Raw genomic sequence first — 17,029 nt, forward strand, 5'->3', positions numbered from 1 at the left:
ACAATACATCAATTGTTAGCAAGAGTATATACAACCTGCGAGAAAATTGAGATCCAATATGACGTCGAGTCACTCTGTGACGTAAGAAATTGTACATCTGACGCAATAATTAACACCTCATTTGAGAACCACTGTGTTCTCTGGCGCCATTCTCACTTAAGAAACTTACAGGAAACACTATCTGTGTTTATTATTCTGAACAAACTGAGAAACACCCACCGTATTTCAGGAAAATTTATTTCAGCTACCTTTGCCGCCCTTGTGGCCGAGCGGTTCTAGGCGCTTCAGTCTGGAACCGCGCGACCACTACGGTCGCAGGTTCGAATCCTGCCTCGGGCATGGATGTGTGTGATGTCCTTAGGTTAGTTAGGTTTAAGTAGTTCTAAGTTATAGGGGACTGATGACCTCCGATGTTAAGTCCCATAGTGCTCAGAGCCATTTGAACCATTTTCAGCTACCTTTGACAAAATTAATATATCTTAAAAGCGATTACTTTGAATTATTTTCTGTTAACAATATTTTTCTCAAGCAAGACGGTTGCAGCGGAAGCGTCGGGTTTCTGGAGAAAGAGGAACTTTAACCTTAAATAGTCATTAAAATACGAAACGAAGAAGTGAAAAAAAACGGATGAGTAAAGAAGTCTTTGTAATGCTATTACCAGAACAAGGGATAGGTCAGCGGGACATGAGATACGGATCGAGGGGAAAAACAGTATTAGGTTGGTACACAAGTACGTAGCGTTTTTCTTTGGTATTCCGGTTGACGGGGAGTTATTTATCGATTGTCATTTTTTATTTGTAATGCACTGCAGGTATTTGAGTTTACAAGTTGTCATTTTGTCATTTGGAGATACTGAGTGGGACTGTGAACGGTAGAAGATGGATTGTCAAGTGGACACAGCGGAACATTTCCGACATATTCTTCTGTCTGAGTTCAGTAGAATGTGTGACAGCAGCGGAGGCTCCTAGAAACCGTTGTGTACGGAGATCGTGGCATCCGACAGAGCATGGCACGGAAATGGTTTTCTCGTTTTAACGGAGATAGTTTTCATGTTGCTGACATTCCACGTTCAGGGAGAACTACAGGGTATGGTGAAGATCGTTTAGATGCATACTTCCACACTGATCCACGTCACTGTACTCGAGAACTGACAAATGTGGTGCTTTGCGATCGTTCCACTGTCGTGCGACATTTGATTGGAATGGGGGAGATTCAGAAATCGGGGGTACGGGTACCGCATGCTCGAAGCCAAAATCACAAAAATCGGCGGATTATGTGCGTGTCTGCTTGTTCATCATCAATTGGCTCGTGAACGACACTGATCATTCCTATCCTGTGTCGTTACAGGTGACGAGAAATGCTTTTCTTACGCTAACACAAGGAAAAGAAGGGAATGGTTGAGTTCAAACAAAGCGGCAATTCCCCATACAAAGACGTGCGGGCATCCACTGGTGGAAAAGCGGCGGTGTTGTGTGCTACTAATCGCTTCCTCGACCTGTAACCATCACTGATGACATTTATTGTCAACAAATGAGACGTCTCTCAGACGCAATCGAAGAACAACGACCAGGACGACTGCGTGAAGCGGTGCTACTCCACATAATGCGCACCTGCATTCTGCTACTCTGACTAAAACGCTAAATACGAGTTGAGTTGGGAAGTCATTCCGCACCCACCTTGTTCACCCGACCTTGCGCCCTCAGATCATCATTTTTTCCGTTCTCTAGCGAACAGCCTTCAAAGAATTTTCTTTCCGAATGAAAATGCGTTCCGAAAATAGCTCGACGAGTTCTTCGCTTCAAAGCCACGTGATTTCTAACGTCGTGGTATAGATATTTATCGCAGCGTTGACAGACTGATGTAAATAGTGGAGGAGAATGTGTTATTTATGACTAATGTCTTTGTTGTGTGTATCTGTTTATTGAACTTATGGAGAATCTCTACGAATTTATGCACTATCCCTATATAAACAAATAAGTTTCCTTTAATTTACGTCTATCGTCACTATCTTTTTGTTTAACAGATTACCGGTTTCGGTTTTTAATGACCATCATCAGATCTGTTTCATAAAAACAAAGTCCTAATGTACTGCAGTTATAGTACATTAGGACTTTGTTTTTATTAAACAGATCTGATGATGGTGATTAAAAACCGAAACCGGTAATCTTTTAAACAAAAAGATTGTGACCATATACGTAAATTAAAGGAAACTTATTACAAAGTACGGGTCACTGTGTTTTTTCTCGACGATGTCGCAGCTTGTGAACCTATATAAACATATTGCAGTTAATCTTAGGTATTCAGTTAAACAAACGTCAAAATATTAGCACAAGATAATAAAATGTGGATGAGAGTACCAAAACAATTGAAAGGCTGATGATTAGACAAAAAAAGTACGTGGATGAGTTAGTGACTCTCTCTCTCTCTCTCTCTCTCTCTCTCTCTCTCTCTCTCTCTCTCTCTTTCTGTGCGGGTGCTAACAGGATACGCGATAAAACTATAAAACTAGTACTATAATTCCTGATGGCACAAAAAAAATGCCTCCTGGATTATTTTGGTCATGGCGCATGGCGACACGCGTTAAGGAGGTCTGGCAGCAGAAACTGGAGTGCGTCACCGGTCGCCTTGACGATGACGCAGCTGGCGAGATAAAACACCGGAGGTCATCGCGTCGGCCGCAGGTCCAAAGCATTCCGAAAGACGACACCGACAGCTACAGCTACACCGAAGTCGTTCCCACGCTTGACAGGCGCGCTGTTTAGTTTTGACAGCCGTTATATTGCTACTACATGCAGACGTAAGGTGCTTTTGCGTTTATTGTGTACTCCACATCTAGTGGTGTGGTGGGGCGGTTTGGTGGGGGGGGGGGGGGGGGGTGATTTCCGAGTACTACAGTTCAGGAAATGTAAAACCAAGTGGTGTGAAGTGTAGCGCGTAGATTATGAGTATTGATTTATGACAATCTAAACAAATGCACATGTAAAACCCTTGAAAAGTCACATGACCCACAAGCAACACCACTCACTCAGAAGCAGCTTCGATTTTTAGGATGCACAGTCCAAGAACATTAGGGTCAAAACTATTCAGTATTCTCAAAAGCATATTGCATTCAGTATTAGGTCTTACATAGCAAACTGTTTCAAATGCCAATCATCTTCCATAAATTCAAATGATGACATCGAATTTTCAAACTAAACTAGCCTACGGAATTTTCTCCTTTCGAGAAGACCTAGGAGTGATCAGTTTTATTTACTAAAAACATTCAGCAGCCAAGATCGCTTAAATATTTATTTATTTAAAACGACCGGCTACGGCAGACGTTTCTGATATCTTCAGGTCTTATGAAACGTTTCACACACACAAATTAACACCTGAAGATGACCGTTACGGTCGCAGGTTCGAATCCTGCCTCGGGCATGGATGTGTGTGATGTCGTTAGGTTAGTTAGGTTTAAGTAGTTCTAAGCCTGGGGGACTGATGACCTCATATGGTAAGTCCCATAGTGCTCCGAGCCATTTGAACCATTTTTTGTTGATGCACCGTATTGCCGCAAGGATTCTGCAGCAGGCAAAAATTCGAAAAGTGAAGAAATAAGAGTACACACACATCTCATAAGAACTATGAGACAAGCTGAGGACTTTGAGAGACTAGAACAAGAACTGCAAGACATTAAATGGGATATCCTGGACAATGTGAGACACACCTACGAGGAGAAAAGCTTGATATCCTTGCATCAGGTCACGCCAGCTTACAAAATGATGGGCATGCTTCTGCGCATGGTGTTGCTTCGACTTCGTGACGTGAAGCTGGTGGCTGGAACACGATGGTACCAGGTGGCCTAAAATCGCAGACAATGGAAACGTTTGGAAAAGGCCCATATCCATCAGTGGACTGAGACCGGCTGGAAAACAAGAAGAATGAAAAAATTAGGTCTTCCACGACAAATGTGCAAGATTATAAACTGCTTGCTATCAGCAAGTACCTTTTCCATATACTTGTATATTTTTTGTATGTGTTGTTACTAGCTGACACTTACTGCGGAACTCGTATTTTCTCCCCTATCATTTCTATATCCGAGCCTATATTCTCCCGTTCATCTGCCTTCAAAAGTTTTGTCGTTGACGTTGATGTTATCTTCCGTCAGAAGACCGGCTTCACGCAGCTCCCCACACATCCTACTTACTGTACTCATCACTTGGCCTTTATCTACAGTTTTTAACGCTCCACATTTCCCTGTACCACCAGACAGACTATTCTTATTAGAAAACCCCTTATCTAACTCAAACTGTTCCTTAAATCTCTTTCGTCGCCATCTCAATTCGTAACTTCTTCATTACTTATTCGATCGTCCCGTCTAATCTTCAGCATTCTTCTGTAACACCACATTTCAAAAGCTTCTGTTCTCTTCTTGTCTCAAGTGTTCTTTGTCCTCGTTACACTTCCATACATGGCTAAACTCCAACCACTCTCGGAAAGAGACTTCCTAACCCTTAGGTTTATATTAGACATTATAACATGTATGTTTTTCTGAAAAAGTGTTTCCTGATACATCGACGTCTGCAAACACACTCTTCAAACCACAGTGTAGTGCATGGAAGAGGGTACATAGAACGGTCCCACATGTTAAACTTCTTCCCGTTCCAGTGACGTATGGAGCGCAGGAAGAATGATAGCCTAAATGACTCATGCGTGCTGTAATTGATCTAATTTTGTCTTCACGATCACTATATGAGCGATACGTGGGAGGCTTAAGAGTAACTCTGTATTCTTCACTGGTTCTCTAAATTCTGTAAGTGGGCTTTTGGAGGATTCTGCCAATTATAAGGTCTTTCAGCATCTCTGTAACTCTCTGCCGCGAGTCAAACAAACGAGCGACTATTCGTGCCTTCCTTCTCTGTATACTTTCAGTATTCCCGGCTGGTGCTATTTAGTATGGGTCCGACGCACACCTGCAATATTCTAATATTATCCTCAAGTTTGGGAAGTTTTACAGAAGTTCTAAACTTAGTGCAACTTCAAAGCGAGATTTTTTTTAATAGTTACCACAACGAAACTATCTCGAAATCTGGCAGAAAATCCACAGAGATTCTGGTCGTATGTGATGTACACCAGGGACAAGACACAATAAATACCTTCACAGTGTGATAGGAATGGTGATATTACCGATGAAAGTGCCACTAAAGCGATGTTGCTAGACACGGTTCTCCGACCACCACAGAAGACGGTTGAGTATTCCAGAATTAGAATCACGAGCTCCTGGCAACATAACTTAGAAGTAGATACGCTCGGTGCAGAGAAGTAGCTAAAACCACTTGAAGTCAAGTCCTCCTCTCCAGATTATATATCAATTACCTTACTTTGATAGTCGCTCGATGAAAGATCTGTACTAAAGACTGGAAAGGTGCATACATCACACCAATAGTCAAGATAGAAAGTAAGAGTAATCCAATGAATTATAGATCCATGCCACTGACATCGATTTGCAGTAGGATTTTGCAGCATGTACTGCGTCCCGTCATTGCGAATTACCCGAAGCAAAATATCTGTTGACAGACACTCAGCACAGATTCAGCAAATATCTTTCTTGTGGAACCCAGCTAGTTCTTTATTCTCACGAAGTAACGAGTGCTATCGACAGGACACGTCATATCAATTGCATACGTTCAGATTTCCTGACTTCTTCTGACACCGCTCCACACAAGTGATTTCTAATTCGATTGTGCGCCTATGGAGTATCGTCTCAGTTGTGAGACTGGATTCGTGATTTCCTGTCATAAAGATCACAGTTTGGAATAACTGACGGAAAGTTACCGAGGGGAAGCAGAAGTGATATTTGGCGTTGCCCAAACAAAGTTTCATTGGCTCTGAATTATTCCTAACGTACAGAAATGATTTAGGAGACAATCCGAGCAGCCATCTTACATTCTTCGCTGATGATGCTGTCATTTACCGTCTAGTAAAGTCACCGGACTGTCAAAAACAACTGCAAAATGATTTAGACAAGATATCTGCATAGTGTGAAATGTAGCAGTTCACACTAAGTAATGAAAAGTTTGAGGCCATCCATGTGAATACTAAAAGGAATCCGTTGAATTTCGCTTACACGATAAGTGACACAAATCTAAAGGCTCTTAATTCAGCTAAATACCTAGGGGTAACACGAACAGCCTAAATCGTACCGTTAAGATAGATAGCATTGTGGGGAAAGCAAACCAAAGACTGCGTGTTATTGGCAGAACACTTATATAATGCAATGGGTCTACTAAAGAGAAAACCTACACTACGCTTGTACGTTCTTTTCTGGAGTATTGCTCCGCGGTGTGGAATGCCCATCAGATAGGATCGACGGAGGACATCTAAAATGTATATCGCGAAATAGGGGAGAGAGTGCCACGAATATGATACGTGAATTGGGGTAGCAGTCATTAAAACAAAAGCATTTTCCGTTGAGGCGAAATTTTTACGGAATTAAAAATCACCAGTTTTCTCTTCCGAATGCTAAAATATCGTAGTTTTTACATAGGGATAAATAAGCATCGTAACAAAATAAGACAAATCAGAGTTCACGCGAAAAGATTTAAGTGTTCGTTTTTGTAGTGCGCTGTTCGAGAGTTGAACGGCAGAGAAATCGAGTGAAAGTGATTGAACGAACCCTCTGCGAGGCACTTGAGTGAGAACTGCATACTACTCATGTAGATACTGATGTAAATGAATGTGGGACGGAGACGGCGTTGGAAACTGGCTCTGTATTTTCCTAGTGCCTTACCAGCGATGCAGTCTGCTATCGCCCTCACCTACAATGCATCCTATATGGTCATTCCATTCCAAAGGTGCACGAACTGTTAACAGTTAGCTATTTGTACGAGTTCATTGATTCCAACTGTGAATCAGTGATTTTTTAAGTGATAGGATGCTACGTTGTAAGTCTGCACTTCACAAGCTCTTTACATTTGCCATTATCAGTCATTTTGCTTTCCACATTGTAAAACTCGTCTCCCACTTTTAGTGTCTCAGTTCGTAGTCTAATTCCCTACTGCCCTCTTTCCACTTTTATTAATGTTTCTCTTACCGGTATGCATGCGATAGCACGCGTTACGTACATAACATGTTCCAAAACGCCGCGCATAAAAACGGGATTTTCTGGTGCTAATACTTCGATTCTTATTGGTGATAAAAAGATAGGATGAAGTATTTTTGATAGCCCTGGGGGTAGCGACCATTTGAATAACCAGCATTAGGATCGTCCTAGTGTCACTAAGGTCAAAGTACAGGATCAAAGAACGAATATTAAACTCTCCCTGCTGCTTAGGCATTTGATGTGATCTACGGTGGGCTTGATGGGATTTATGGGGGCACCATTAATTAATGTTCGGTTCCTCAGAAAACCGCTCAGAAAGAGTTTCTTCATCATATTTTCGCCTTCACCAGAGGACGTAAACCTAGCCGAGGATGCCAAGACGGCTATGCACAGAAAATGGCTGGAAATTTTACGATATATTCCTAACATGCCGATCTCGAACAACCTTTAAAATTTTCTTGATATCTTTATCTGTTACGAAGGCATAGAGCTTCAAAGCTACCCTACTTGCACTCGTAAAATCCTGTGTGAGAAGAAATGTAAATAATAAATAACCGCAACAAATTGCTCGAATTTTAACGATACATTCTGTAGGCATTTAAGTAGAATAGCCATCTCTCAGTTTTCAAAAATGTGTCTGTTATCGAGAAACACCCGAAAAACTTGAATGTTTTCCTAAGACCCCTATTTCCAACAACCTTGAAAATTTTCTTCGTATCTTTGTCCCTTTCCGAGATACAGAGGTTTTAAATTATACTATTTGTCCAAGTTAAGTCCTGTGCGAGGCGAAAACGTAGTTCATAAAGTGACTTAGAAGGAGAAATATACTCTAAAGTGTCCATCTGGAAACCGCACCTTATAATACTGAAGGAAATCCAAAACTGGTTTGCACGGAAGACCCCATCTCAGGCGTAAGATTAGTTTTGCGTTATTTCAATTTCACATAAATAAATATCTAAAATTTGTTGACTAATACATGTCATTTCGTATTGGTTACAAGCCCTGCTACAGCAAGGAAAAGAAAGGAACCAGCGGAAAAACGCTAGTATAGGAGGAAAAAAATAAAATAAAATAAAAAATAAAAAAATAAAAAAATGCGAATGTCTTCCTATTTATTTAAAAGACTCTGACTGAAAAATGAGGTACGAACTGCCTCCATCTACATTCCCGAAAATTTTAGCATTCGAAGACAGTGACGCCTTTTTTAACATGTAGCTCACCTGAAACTCACAAGCTCTGCAAACTGTAACTCGCTCACACCCACTACTCCATTACTGTAAACCGCTCACACCCATCCTCTCCTAATTGCCCTTTTTGACTCACTCATTCAGCCCAAGTGATTGTCATTATCTCTCTCTCTCTCTCTCTCTCTCTCTTTCTCTCCCTCTCCCTCTCTCTCCCTCTCTCTCTCTCTCTCTCTCTCTCTCTCTCACACACACACACACACACACACACACACACACACACACACACACTGCCACCTGTATCTCTTCATTCCTCCTCCTCTGACAGGAAATTTTTGCCCTCTTCACCTAGCACTGTTCTGTCAATAAGCAACTGTGTCCTATATTTCTCTCACACCGCCGTTGTCTCCTTCGCTATTTCTATACCAGAACCACTTTCCACTGTCTTTTAATATTTATTACTTTTCCGTCTAACACTGTCGCTGTCTTCTTCTCTCTCAGCACAAAAAAATCGCTGATGTGTTCGCACGCCAAAATGAATGTAGAATGATGGAGGTGGTACCCCACTTATGAGTAAGAGTCTTTTAAATAAACAGGAACATATTCCAGAATGAGATTTTCACTCTGCAGCGGAGTGTGCGCTGATATGAAACTTCCTGGCAGATCAAAACTGTGTGCCGGACCGAGACTCGGACACGGGACCTTTGCCTTTCGCGAGCAAGTGCTCTACCAACTGAGCTACCCAAGCACGATTCACGCCCTGTCCTCACAGCTGATCCGTCTGGAAACAACCCCCAGGCTGTGGCTAAGCCATGTCTCCGCAATAGCCCCATTCTTTCATAAGTGCTAGTCCTGCTAGGTTCGCAGGAGAGCTTTTGCGAAGTCTGGAATGTAGGGGACGAGGTACTGGCGGAAGTTTCATATCAGCGCACACTCCGCTGCAGAGTGAAAATCTCATTCTGGAAGCATCCCCCAGGCTGTGGCTAAGCCATGTCTCCGCAATATCCGTTCTTTCAGAGGTGCTAGTCCTGCAAGGTTTGCAGGAGAGCTTCTGCGAAGTTTGGAAGGTAGGAGACGAGGTACTGGCGGGATCTGCCTGGAAGTTTCAGGAACATATTTGCTCCCATAGGAGCATCTCTTTGCTGGTAACCACTTCCCAAGACAATGTCCACTAAAAACGTATTGGTGTGTATACGTGATTTGTTGACATTACGAAAGGCGTGCAGTGTGTTGAACGAAAGACGCGGACGACCCGCGCAGTTCGCCGGTGATTAGCGAGGCGCGCGCCTGCTCGCTTTCCGCAGTGCCCTGATAACGCGCCTCCTGATATTCGTTCGCAACGCCGCTCCTTGCCTCGGCTGGAACAGCTCACACACAACGGCGCGAAGCGGCGGCCCATCATGGCTCCCGGTGAGTACCACGCGCTTACTGTGCGGCTGTGAGCTGTCCTAGAGGCGGGTGCGCCAGCAGGCACCGCTGCGGCGTTCCTGCAGTGTTTGTGCATCACTAATGGGGCCTGCGCACACCAAAAATTTGCATTGTCTCCGGGAACATCCATATCTACGACCGACCTGGCGTTTCTCAAATTTTGCGTGATTTCCTATCGGTGGACACCGATGCTTTAAGAGGTATGAGCACTTGTTCATCTTGGCAACTGTGAAATGCATCTCTTCTGCTGTTAGCTCTTTGCAGTTACCCACGACCTACAGAACGCAGTAAACAGCTGGTGACATGTTACTGTGAAAGAGCAGCGCGTCTACAGCTATCTCTTTGGCATTACATACGACCTGCACTTGCGAACCATCCCTAAAGGACAAAACACACACATACACACATACACACACACGCACACACACACACACACACACACACACACACACACACACACGCACGCACTGTAAATTCAGTTTAGGTTTCTCTGTGGCCTCCAGTTATCAACGTAGTGTGTTTAATTATTTGCCAGAGAACTGCCTCAATGAGTCGTTACTTTTAAATGTAACTTCTTCTTCTTCTTCTTCTTGTCCTCCCACTCCAGGGTTAGGCCTAAGGCCTATTCAGGTCTCGCCATCTCATCCTTGATATTCCCACAGTTCTCGTGCCTCACGATTTATAATCCGTTGCTAGTTAAAGAAGTCTTTGTGGTGACATACGAAGTACGCGTTCCCTTCGTTTTTGTTTGTACTGTATTGCCTTTTGCGTTTTTGGCTGGACTCCTAATTCTTCGTTTCTAATGTTGTCTTCCCTCGCGCTTCTAGTTGCCGTAAATCTTTCTCTCTCACCGTGCAACTTTCTGCACCATGTAATAAAGTAGCAATTCATAAAATTTCAGTGTTGTTGTTCTCCTTGCATAACTCTTCAGTGTTCTCCTTATTGTGTCACAAACAGACTGGCGGGTATTACTTTACTTCTGTATATTTATATCTTGTTCATACGAAATGTCACATTCTATATACTTGAAACGGAGTGCCATTTTTACTAGTTTATTACTGATGACTGTTTTTGTTCGTACTCGATGAATATCTCAAATGCCATGGTTTTAGTTTTATTTATAGCAGAGGTTCCCAAACTTATTTTCTCGTAGACCACTTTCAAAGTTTTACTGTTTCTGTAGACCCCTGCTGCTACATTTCTACTATTTTCCCAAAAACTCCTAAAAAATGTTACATGTCACGGTCGAGTCCCAACCCTAAATTCGGAGTGGTAAAAATAAAAATAAAAATGGGACATTTTGTTGTCTCCTATTTATTAAAATAATACTTACGATTACATTCTTCATATGATTAAAAATAAAAATTGATAACTTACTAATCAAAAATCGACAAAACAACAGTCAACTCTAAAATGCAAATAAAAAATTTAACAAAATAGTCATAATTTTAGTGAGGCGGATGTACTTGATGAATTGACAGTAAATTATCAATATTTGGCTTCAATTTTGTAAGGAATAACCCTAAATCTCCCCCTTCTGTGATATTCAATCTGCTCCTTTTTTTTATTAATATGTTGGTAACGACACAAACTTTTTTCGACACGATATGACGAGCAGAACGTTATCAAAAATTTTCTCGCAATTTCGCAGAGCCCAGGTTATTTTTCGGGTATTTCTGCCTGCAGCCAAAATGTTTGATAGCCTTTTTAAAATTTCACCTTCAGCTCCCCTTGGTGCTAAGCTCAAGTAGCTCCTCTTGTAATACCACATTCGTCACTTCCGTTTTATCAAATCAATTTACGATCTATGGTGGCATTTCCATGGTCAGAATATCCTCAAATCTATTTTTGAAGTCACCATGCAGGGTAATTGAGCGTTGAGCATATGCCTAAATATCCTCATCAAGACATTATGCCTGTGACAAGTTTGGAAACTGGGAGAATTCACGCCGATTAATATTTTGTTTGAAAAAAATTTCAATTTGCCAAGAAAAGCCGAAATTACACCCTTTGTTTTTATTAAATTTAGGCTGTAACCTCGTAAGTGCAAGTTAACGTCATTAAATTTGTGGAACAAATCTGTCAAGCACGCAATGTCTGCTTTAAATTTCATCAGATATTCTTTTAAATCAGGATCTTTAGTTTCCAGAATAACTGATTCGAAAAATGAGTAAAATCTTGATAAACATTCACCTTTCGACAACCAGCGTGCTTCAGTATGCAAGAGCAATCGTTGGAAATGTTCATCGTTTTCGTCGCCCAACAACAAAACGGGTATTCGAGGCATTGCTTCTTATTTTGTTAACTGCGTTAATCACAAATTGAAGCGAATGGTGCGATTCATCACTCACTTTTCGCTACAAGGTGTTGCCGGTGGATGACACAGTGAGTTGGAGTTAGTCCTGGTATCACTCTTTCACCCGAACATGGCAGGAGCTCCATCTGCTGTCACCCAAATAATGTTTGTAAATGGAATCTATTTTTCCTAAAAAAATCACTCAGGACATTAAATACTGATTCGCCTTTAGTGTCTGTTTTCGAAATTTTCGTGAATAGCAGCTCTTCATAGATTTCTTCGTCCATAACAAATGGAACATATTCCAGTAATAATGCTTCATTATCAGGTAAAGTCGACTGGTCCAGTTGAATAGAAAAATGAGTGGTTTGGAGATAATTACACAAGAAGTTTTCAATATCAGAGCTCATTACATCAATACGTCTTTGTACAGTGTTGTTACTTAAAGGAATTCTTTTGAGTACGTCAAATGGGGGTTTGTGGAGAACACTTATTAAAACCTCTTCAATAGCGGCTAAAATTAAGTGTTCCCAGATGGTGTGCGGTTTTCAAATGGTTCAAATGGCTCTGAGCACTATGGGACTTAACATCTATGGTCATCAGTCCCCTAGAACTTAGAACTACTTAAACCTAACTAACCTAAGGACATCACACACATCCATGCCCGAGGCAGGATTCGAACGTGCGACCGTAGCGGTCGCGCGGTTCCAGAATGTAGTAGCGGTTTTCCAGATTTCGCTGTCAGCAATGAGGTATTGCAAGATAACCGCAAGCCATCATCATTACTTTGAGATGTTGAAGCGAACGTACTGTCCACGGCGGGTCTCTTCATATTTTTCCTCCAATGTTTGAAAGTTATTTCAGATCTTTACCTATTTCATCAGGATGACACCTTCTTAGATGATCTTCGAGATTAGATGGTTTCATAGAGTCACTGCTCAAAACTTTGTTGCATAAAAGATAGATGGGCAATCGTTTGTGTGTCTTTCATGGAAGAAAACCGAATTTCAAATAATCAGCATTGTATTGTCGACATTTCTTCTCAGATTTATCCATTTTTCGTATCATTTGTAACCCGTAACGAAAAAAATGTTTGTCTTTAGTAATAATGAGACGATTTTAACAGGATATGACTTTTTTAACAGAACCGAATTAATTATTGCAATGAAAAAACCAAAAATGCCAGCCGACAAACTGTTTTTAATCATTAAAAGCAATAAACTGCGAAGATCCATTGTTTAATCGTCGAGCTTTAGCAGCCACAAGATTAAATAGCCGGTTTCTAACTAATGACTAAAGAGAATGTATACCTAAATCAAGAGACCAATACCTCGTTTTATAAGCATAGATTCCCTTTATTAGTGGACTGTATTATTATGTAGTTGTACTGCACTCAATAAGAGCAGCGCCTTATTGATTAGTAATGATTCTTATTGTTAATACAAACAATAAGACTGAGAAGCCTGAAAACTATTTATTATAAATTTAGTATGTTGTTGTTGTGGTCTTCAGTCCTGAGACTGGTTTGATGCAGCTCTCCATGCTACTCTATCCTGTGCAAGCTTCTTCATCTCCCAGTACCTACTGCAAACTACATCCTTCTGAATCTGCTTGGTGTATTCAACTCTTGGTCTCCCTCTACGATTTCTACCCTCCACGCTGCCCTCCAATACTAAATTGGTGATCCCTTGATGCCTCAGAACATGTCCTACCAACCGATCCCTTCTTCTAGTCAAGTTGTAACACAAACTCCTCTTCTCCCCAATTCTATTCAATACCTCCTCATTAGTTATGTGATCTACCCATCTAATCTTCAGCATTCTTCTGTAGCACCACATTTCGAAAGCTTCTATTCTCTTCTTGTCTAAACTGTTTATCGTCCATGTTTCACTTCCGTGCATGGCTACACTCCATACAAATACTTTCAGAAACGACTTCCTAACACTTAAATCAATACTCGATGTTAAAAAATTTCTCTTCTTCAGAAACGTTTTCCTTCCCATTGCCAGTCTACATTTTATATGCTCTCTACTTCGACCATCATCAGTTATTTTGCTCCCCAAATAGCAAAACTCCTTTACTACTTTAAGTGTCTCATTTCGTAATCTAATTCCCTCAGCATCACCCGACTTAATTCGACTACATTCCATTATCCTCGTTTTTCTTTTGTTGATGTTCATCTTATATCCTCCCTTCAAGACACCAGCCATTACGTTCAGCTGCTCTTCCAGGTCCTTTGCTGTCTCTGACAGAATTACAATGTCATCGGCGAACCTCAAAGTTTTTATTTCTTTTCCGTGGATTTTAATACCTACTCCGGATTTTTCTTTTGTTTCCTTCACTGCTTGCTCAATATACAGATTGAATAACGTCGGGGACTTCAGAATTTGAAAGAGAGTATTCCAGTCAACATTGTCAAAAGCTTTCTCTAAGTCTACAGATGCTAGAAACGTAGGTTTGCCTTTCCTTAATCTTTCTTCTAAGATAAGTCGTAAGGTCAGTATTGCCTCACGTGTTGCAATATTTCTACGGAATCCAAACTGATCTTCCCCAAGGTCGGCTTCTACTAATTTTTCCATTCGTCTGTAAAGAATTCGCGTTAGTATTTTGCATCCGTGACTGATTGAACCGATAGTACGGTAATTTTCACATCTGTCAACACCTGCTTTCTTTGGGATTTGTATTATTATATTCTTCTTCATGTCTGAGGGTATTTCACATGTCTCATACATCTTGCTCACCAGACGGTAGAGTTTTGCCAGGACTGGCTCTCCCAAGGCCGTCAGTAGTTCTAATTGAATGTTGTCTACTCCCGGGGCCTTGTTTCGCCTCAGGTCTTTCAGTGCTCTGTCGAACTGTTCACGCATTATCATATCTCCCATTTCATCTTCATCTACATCCTCTTCCATTTCCATAATATTGTCCTCAAGTACATAGCCCTTGTATAGACCCTCTATATACTCCTTCCACCTTTCTGCTTTCCCTTCTTTGCTTAGAACTGGGTTTCCATCTGAGCTCTTGATATTCATACAAGTGGTTCTCTTTTCTCCAAAGGTCTCTTTAATTTTCCTGTAGGCAGTATCTATCTTACCCCTAGTGATATATGCCTCTACATCCTTACATTTATCCTCTAGCCATCCCTGCTTAGCCATTTTGCACTTCCTGTCGATCTCATTTTTGAGACGTTTGTACTCCTTTTTGCCTGCTTCATTTACTGCATTTTTGTATTTTCTCCTTTCATCAATTAAATTCAGTATTTCTTCTGTTAACCAAGGATTTCTACTAGCCCTCGTCTGTTTACCTACTTGATTCTCTGCTGTTTTCACAACTTCACCCCTCAAAGCTACCCATTCTTCTTCTACTGTATTTATTTCCCCCATTCCTGCCATTTGTTCCCTTATGCTCTCCTGAAACTCTGTACAACCTCTGGTTCTTTCAGTTTATCCAGGTCTCATCTCCTTAAATTCCCACCTTTTTGCAGCTTCTTCAGTTTTAATCTACAGTTCATAACCAATAGATTGTGGTCAGAGTCCACATCTGCCCCTGGAAATGTCTTACAATTTAAAACCTGGTTCCTAAATCTCTGTCTTACCATTATATAGTCTATCTGATACCTTTTAATATCTCCAGGGTTCTTCCATGCATACAACCTTCTTTTATGATTCTTGAACCAAGTGTTAGCTATAATTAAGTTATGCTCTGCACATAATTGTACCAGGCGGCTTCCTCTTTCATTTCTTACCCCCAATCCATATTCAGCTACTACGTTTCCTTCTCTCTCTTTTCCTATTACCGAATTCCAGTCACCCATGACCATTAAATTTTCGTCTCCCTTCACTATCTGAATAATTTCTTTTATTTCATCATACATTTCTTCAATTTCTTCGTCATCTGCAGAGCTAGTTGGCATATAAACTTGTACTACTGTAGTAGGCGTGGGCTTCGTGTCTATCTTGACCACAATAATGCGTTCACTATGCTGTTTGTAGTAGCTTACCCGCATTCCTATTTTTTTATTCATTATTAAACCTACTCCTGCATTACCACTATTTGACTTTGTATTTATAACCTTGTATTCGCCTGACCAAAAGTCTTGTTCCTCCTGCCACCGAACTTCACTAATTCCCACTATATCTAACTTTGACCTATCCATTTCCCTTTTTAAATTTTCTAACCTACCTGCTCGATTAAGGAATCTGACATTCCACGCTTCGATCCGTAGAACGCCAGTTTTCTTTCTCCTGATAACGACGTCCTCCTGAGTAGTCCCCGCCCGGAGATCCGAATGGGGGACTATTGTACCTCAGGCATATTTTACCCAAGAGGACGCCATCATCATTAACCATACAGTAAAGCTGCATGCCCTCGGGAAAAATTACGGCTGTAGTTTCCTCTTACTTTCAACCGTTCGCAGTACCAGCACAGCAAGGCCGTTTTGGTTAATGTTGCAAGGCCAGATCAGTCAATCATCCAGACTGTTGCCCCTGCAACTACTGAAAAGGCTGCTGCCCCTCTTCAGGAACCACTCGTTTGTCTGGCATCTCAACAGATACCCCTCCGTTGTGGTTGCACCTACGGTACGGCTATCTGTATCGCTGAGGCACGCAAGCCTCCCCACCAACAGCAAGGTCCATGGTTCATGGGGGGGAGGGGGGGGGGGGAATTTAGTATATCGCTAACAAATGGGAAGGTACTTACTTTTTTCGGCACTGGCAAACACTGACATCGATTCACTCACACTTTTATTCTCAAAATTCCGGAAACAGAGAGCAAGGTCTTATCCTTGGCATTCGTATTTATATTAGTGGAGGTTGCAAGCACAGCGCAAGTCGTATTTCGTCCCTTTGCACGTCTAAGCAAGCATTCCGGGCAAGCGAGCGACAGCGAGGCACTTTGCTGTCTCTACAGGATCGAACGTGCTTCTTTTTACAAGTAGCAGCTGCTGACCTGCTTAAAATACACTAGGTACTCAAAAAAAATTAAGGTGCTTAAAAATTCTCGTGGACCCCCACTACCACTTACAACTTGTGAACCCCCATATTT

At 41.4% G+C, this 17,029-nt stretch overlaps 1 protein-coding gene across 1 annotated transcript in view; it reads left to right on the plus strand.

Annotated features, from left to right (window-relative positions):
- Nucleotides 1–9,603: 9,603 nt before the first annotated feature.
- Nucleotides 9,604–17,029, plus strand: part of LOC124552481 (synaptic vesicle glycoprotein 2A-like) — a 150,949-nt gene continuing 143,523 nt past the window's right edge. Inside the window, exon 1 of the mRNA XM_047126762.1 lies at nt 9,604–9,672. Coding sequence (XP_046982718.1) covers nt 9,663–9,672 — 10 coding nt within the window. The 5' untranslated portion in view covers nt 9,604–9,662. The remainder of the gene's footprint in view (nt 9,673–17,029) is intronic.

Source organism: Schistocerca americana, chromosome 10 (assembly GCF_021461395.2).
Source record: "Schistocerca americana isolate TAMUIC-IGC-003095 chromosome 10, iqSchAmer2.1, whole genome shotgun sequence".
NCBI classification, from domain to species: Eukaryota; Metazoa; Arthropoda; class Insecta; order Orthoptera; family Acrididae; genus Schistocerca; species Schistocerca americana.